Below are 6,522 nucleotides of genomic sequence, written 5' to 3'. Positions count from 1 at the left end.
GGGCCCCAATGGGGGGGTCAAAGTTTAATATAGGAATATATAGGGGAAGTCTTTAAAAAATCTTCTCAAGAACACTGGGCCAGGAACGTTGAAACTTACGTGGAAGCATCCTCTTGTAGTGTAGATTCAAATTTGTTCAAATCATGACCTCCGGGGGTAGGGCGGGGCCAAAATAGCCAATCAAAGTTTTACATAGAAATATATAGGAAAATTCTTTAAAAACCTTCTTCTCAAGAATAGCAAAACCATGATTGATCATATTTATATGGAAGCATCCTCAGGTAGTGTAGATTCAAGTTTGTTCAGATCAGGACCCCTGGGGGGGGACAAAATGGCCGACCAAAGTTTTACACAGAAATATATAGGAAAATTCTTTAAAAATCTTCTTCTCAATAATAGCAAAGCCATTATTGATCATATATTGAAGCACCCTCAGGTAATGTAGATTCATGTTTGCTCAAATCATGACCCCGGGGGTTAGGGCGGGATTATCTATGTTATTACATAGAAATATATAGGAAAATTCTTTAAAAAAACATCTTCTCAAGATTTGCAAAGCCATGATTGGTCATGGGACTACTTTTTGATTTAAATTTTTAATAATAAACCAATTACTACTTTTTCCTAGCCACAATGCTCAGGTGAGCGATGTGGCCCATGGGCCTCTTGTTTGAATTTAGATGAATTTAATTGAGGAGAAAATTCTTTACAACAAAGGTTATCAACACAAGTGTCAGCATACTGAAAACATTCTGTCAGGAAACAGGACGGGATATTTCGGAATTATACTCAACGTACATGTTTATATACACAAATGTTCAATAAATATGGGTTCAATGTTAAAAATTGTTATATACCATATATTACATGGCTTAATTCTCGGGCAGCAATACCAGAATATTTGCCCCGAGGTGACAGGAAAGCCCTGGAGTGTTATACTGCCCGAGAATTAAGTCATGTAATATGTCTATAATGTAAAATCCTGATCAAAGCAGAATATAGAAACAATAGACAAATATATCAGAGAAAATTTGAATTAAGTGTAGAACGGACATAATTTTCTGAATTAAAAATGATAATGTAAGTGTTTTCTTATCATTATAATAGTTGCATAACACGCAGTGAGATAACAATTTACATGTGTAGCGCCTTTTTTGGACAACCCTCACTTATTAATCATCCAAATCAGCTTTATATGTGCATTTCTCAATTTTTTATTTATAATGAATTCAAATCTTTATTATAACAATATCTTCATTTGGTGATAATTATATAATGAATTTGCAATTCTTATATGTACATTAAACAACAGTTTAATTTTAACATTCGATATATTCCAATTAAAAAAGATCTTACATTTGTAAAAGAAAAACAATGGGACACGAACAAATCAATAAAAAAAAAATATCTATTTCATGTTAGCCGATATTAAATCCGTATCCTGCTTTTTTTAATTAAGGAGAGTAAATAATCTTTCAACAATTTAAAGTTGATTTCTTGCTACATATTGTAACGTTAAGTCCGTAATAATATTCCTTTCGCGAAAAATTAATTTGAAAACGTCTACATCAACAACTACCGCCATGTTGATTATAAATGTAAATGAAGCCATGGTAGAACGGATATACCTTTCGATTTTCAAAACAATTAGACCGCTAAAATTTTGAGAAGACATTAAAATTAAAGAAAAATCTGATTTCTTATTCTATATCCTGTACTTAATCGTGTTATTTTATAGTAAACGTTACATAGAAATTAAAATAAGATAACAAGGGCACCGTGAAGCGGAGAATCCCCTCACACATAGCATATCTATGAATCAAGACTACATTCGACAAAGATCCACATGAAAAATATATCACTTCCATTTCGCATAGGACATAACACACCTACAAATTAAACACACACATCATCATTGCGTCACTCTATCCCTACCAGCGTTTGCTAAGCGGCAGATACTTTCTATTCTGTGACAGGTCGCATATTTATGTATTCGGTGGTCCAGGCACCCAGTACTGCATCCCTTTATTTTGTTCAGCATCAGAGGACTGAATAGGGTATACAATCCAGGGAAAAATCTTGGTGCTGAAACAAATTGATAATCATTGAATTTTATTCAACATCAGTTCATTGGGTTCGAAAGCAAGAAATATTTGCTATTTAAAATATTGCACATGTTTGCAAATTAGATTTAAGTTTACGTTACATATAAAAGTAAAACTTTAACTAATGCAGGGTGTTCAGATTAACAATTTTCAATTACATGTAAACACACATACATGTATACCATTCCAATTCCATAAGCATGTTCCAAGTACAGACGAATATTAATTAGCATCAAAATATTTTGCAGAGTAAAAAAATCAGATTAAACCATGTATTGGACTTGGATGGGGCTTTCCTTAAAATATTTATTTTGATTCAGTAATTTATACACATTCAAAGACAAAACGGCATATTTTTTTCAATAAATCAAAAGGATAACTTTTTTCAGACAGATGTTCTTTACCTATCGTTATTGTTGTCTGCTGCTTCATTTTCATCTCCGACAACACCTGGCATTCGTATCCTTTTTTGTAGTGCAGTACAGCAGCAATACAATGCTACCGAGATCAATATGATTCCAACGAATATACCGACGAGGATACCGATAAGAACTTCATATCTATAATGTATAAATCTATATTTTATCCTAAGAACAGATACTCTCTGGTAAAGAAAACCCTATATTCAATTACATTTTTTTTTTACATAAAATGAACTACATGTATATAGAGATAACGAACAGCTCAAAATTCCTTAAACAATACATATTTAGAGCACAGTAATAATGGACTTCCAACATATTAGCGATTGAATTAGGAGCCATAGAGGAGTGAGCATCCCCTGTTGACCGGTCACACCCGCCGTGTGCTCCTCGTCATGATTGGGAAATAACGGGAAAATCCGTCAACAATGCAGTAACAATAAGAATGAAAAATGTCCGTCATCATATAACCTATAAATTGTATTTACTTTCGAAAAGATGACGTTAAAGAGACTGCTGATATTTTTTTTTCATCAACAAAACAAAATTTTATTCACCTTTAATTTATTGATTCAATAAATGATTTAATTAAATAAATGATTGATAAATAAAAGAAAAATAACCAGAAGTCCGTAATAATTAAAAATTCACGATTTTGTCTATCACTTATTATTTATTTCTGAAAGAATTAATTATATAAAGAAACTTACGTATTGAACGTTTCGTTAAAGTAAATGTAAGAATCATAATCATATTGGCCTTCACAATCTGAAAAACAAAAAAGAAATATGTCGCTTAGTGCTGCAATATCTGTTTTTAAGGTTGAATTTAAAATTATGACAGACTAAGGATTTCCAACCTGCCTTAAATGGATAAATTTGTAGAACGTCCTGTCTAATAAAAATTACTTCTTAGATTTTAGTAAAATAAATATGCAAGATAGTAATTAAAGCTTCAAAAAGACTATAATAAAGAAAGATGAATAAAAATGAAAAACATACAAGAAAAAATAAAATAAAATGTAAAGCAATCTTTAAAAAAGTGTGGTGTGAGCAGTTTTTAAGACATCCAGACTTTAAACAAATTTTATGAATGTTGTAATTGGAAGGTCATTCCACAAACAACGAATAATATATAAAGGTCATTCCACAAACAAGGAATAATATATAAAGGCCCTTTATCCAAAAATCTTAGTTCGAACTTTTGGTACAATTCTTATTGCTGTTTTCGATATAAGTGATCGAGCTGACTTATAAACTTCAGCAAGTTATTAAGATATGAAGGTGTACATCCAAACAGGGTGTAGTAGGTAAGCATTGTTATCTAATATCGTTGTCGACACTGGACCAGAAGCCAGTGCAGCTCTGCAAAGGAAGGGGGAAATTTACTAGTAATTCCGCGTTGATGTCCTCGAGACCAATTTGCACCTTCTGTAAGCGTTCCAAGGTGGTCCTATTCATTCCAAACAGACGAGAATTCGTATTTGTCCAATATTACGGATATAAAAGTGATATGTATATACAATATGTCTTCAGAACCTGGTATTAGTTCATGCCTAATTCACTACATGTATCATTAGTATCAAAAATGTTTAGCCCAAAAATGATACCAACGCTTTATCTAGAAATGTTTAATTTTTTGCACATCCATGAAATACCAAATAAACTAGATGTACTGTGAGCAATGAGCTAATTAAATGATACCCTCACCTCCCATATGAATATAATGGGAGTGTCCATGGATGCTTTGCTGTGGGAAACCCAAAATATGTGTCGGATCAAAAAGTGAAAATAGGAGGTGCACAATGACAATATGTAACTAGAGGTACTGTGAGCAATGAGCCCCCCCCCCCTCCCTCCCCGCGTGAATATAATGGCAGTGTCCATGTTTTGCTAAGGGAAACCCCAAAAATGTGTCGGATCAAAAAGTAAAGTAGAAAGTGCACAATTGCAATATGTAATATAGAATCAAATTTCATTCAGTGGTAGGAGAGGAGTTGCGGATTAGAGATGGGTACCCCAAAGCATAGCAGACAGACGAACATCTCGATTACTATATACATACCCTCTCGCTTTTCAAGCGGAGGGGAGGGGGTATAGAAAAAGACGTCACTTACGTTGAGAAACTAAGAAAAAATAAAGAATGTTTAAGTCTCTAGTTATTCTTGACGTGAGTTAGATAAAGAAAAGAACATTTTGTTTGATAAAAATGTAATTTTTTATTTATAAAAGATGATCTCAAAGTTTGTCTTTATAGATAATCAAAATTATTCTCATCACGTAACAATTTGTTTGTATCGTTAATCAACTTCATTTTTACATTAGATGATCTCAAAGTTTGTCTTGATGAAATGAACAAAATAATTTTTTTTTAACATTTGAATATATTTGTATCGGTTAAGCATACTAAAAACGCGTAAAAATAATTAAAATTTTGTAATTTTTTACACAACCTACCGTGTAGTAGATAAAAAAATATTAGACAAGGAAGTTTATAATGCATCGCCATTTTGTTTATGTTGAAATACAATGACTAGGAATGCATACCAGACCATTGGGTATTTAAAAAATGGGGGTAAGGTATTTTTAGATCTACACATTCTCGAATCATACAAAAAATCAACTACGTAATTAAGCTTTAAATGTACACACCTTAAGTATCTAATTGAGTTTCTATGAATTTTGATATGAATCAATTTCAGTTTCCGAACATTTAGAACAACTGCACATGATTCGTTGTATGTATCTCAAGTTTGGAGTGTGAAAGATGTTTAGTCAGATGAAAAAGATGAAGAAAAAAACTCACTGAGGTATCAATGGATGACTTTATGCAGGGCTCTCGCACCACTTTTTGGGAATGGGGCCAGGGCCGTTCAAATTGGGAAAATTATGGATGAAAAGTTGGAAAACCAACATTCATTAAAAAAAAATCCTCAAAGTTTGCTTTTCCAGAGAGAGAGAACAAACTCAAATTTTGAATGAAACTGAGGAGATACATCTGACCCACAGTGAAACTGTTGCAAAAGACTCCAGGGATGTGGAAGAGACAGATAAGGAAATAATTGAGAATTTGTGAAATAGATCAGGATGAAAAAAGCGAGATAATCTCAGTGAAAAAATAGTCAACGAGGTTCTGTCAAAATATTTAAAAAAATTGAGAAATGAAAAAAATAATCTTCCTAAAACAAGAGATGATTGTAAAACACTTGTGCCCCCTAACCCCACATTGGAATTTTTCTGAGTCCAAGGGGCATAACTCTGTCAAAAACGGCGTGTTCGACCCAAAACAAAACTTGACCTATATATTCATCTGATATATCTGTATACCAAATTTAATTTCAGTATGTTCAACGGTTGTAAAGAAAATGAACGGAGACTTAGTGGACCGACAGAGTGCACGTTTTTCAATTCATAGGGTGAAATTCCGCTGGTCGGTAGGGCCCGCAAAGTTGCCATTAAATATTTACCGGGAAAATCTTACTTAAACCGTATTTCTCTAGCATTCAGGTATTATTGCAAGTAACATATAAAAAGATCGTATAACAAGAAAATTCAGAGAATTGTGGTCCCCCGCTTTCGGTGTCTTACTGGGTGAGATGGCATTTTTATAACATATTGTGTCAAAGTCGAACGCCCTTTCATATGTCATTTTGAAAAAGAAAGTTGAATTTAAAAATAAGGTCAATCGTGAAGGTCAATGTCAAGGAGTCAGAAATCATAGCATGCTCGGAAATATCTTGTCACAGGTAATACACATGTCAAATATCAAAACCCTATCTCTTCTCAAAAGTTTGTGAAGTATTGACGGCCCCGTATGGCAAAGTAATGAAGATTAAACTTTTCATACATGTAAATGCAAATTAAAGATATGTATGCCGTGTTAAACAGTATTTTTGCGCAGTTGAAACCGAACAAAAATTTCTGGAGTATGATAAGCTACCAAAAATGAAGCATTCTTGCAAATTCGACGAAATTTTATTCGGTATTAACAAAGTA

General features: G+C 32.9%; 1 protein-coding gene across 1 annotated transcript; it reads right to left on the bottom strand.

The window, feature by feature from the left end:
* Positions 1-1,716: 1,716 nt before the first annotated feature.
* LOC134282639 (uncharacterized) lies at positions 1,717-5,038 on the bottom strand. The gene is made up of 4 exons (XM_062765037.1): positions 4,984-5,038; positions 3,238-3,295; positions 2,510-2,665; positions 1,717-2,085 (listed from the first exon to the last, which is right to left on the bottom strand). The coding sequence occupies exons 1-4, from the start codon at positions 5,033-5,035 to the stop codon at positions 1,986-1,988; spliced, it is 366 nt and encodes a 121-aa protein (XP_062621021.1). The 5' UTR covers positions 5,036-5,038; the 3' UTR covers positions 1,717-1,985.
* Between the last annotated feature and the right edge of the window lie 1,484 nt (positions 5,039-6,522).

This window comes from Saccostrea cucullata, unplaced genomic scaffold (assembly GCF_032062105.1).
Source record: "Saccostrea cucullata isolate Sc308-1 unplaced genomic scaffold, CSIRO_AGI_Scuc_v1 ctg183, whole genome shotgun sequence".
NCBI lineage: Eukaryota > Metazoa > Mollusca > Bivalvia > Ostreida > Ostreidae > Saccostrea > Saccostrea cuccullata.
The sequence above is the reverse complement of the archived record's forward strand: the minus strand, read 5'-3'. Positions and strand labels throughout refer to the sequence as shown.

Coding starts and splice junctions, on each gene's coding strand:
- LOC134282639 (XM_062765037.1), bottom strand. CDS start 5,035: ATGGCGATGCATTATAAACTTCCTTGTCTAATATTTTTTTATCTACTA. Junction 2,666..3,237: donor TTTAACGAAACGTTCAATAC/GTAAGTTTCTTT, acceptor TATACATTATAG/ATATGAAGTTCTTATCGGTA. Junction 2,086..2,509: donor GCAGACAACAATAACGATAG/GTAAAGAACATC, acceptor AATTTGTTTCAG/CACCAAGATTTTTCCCTGGA.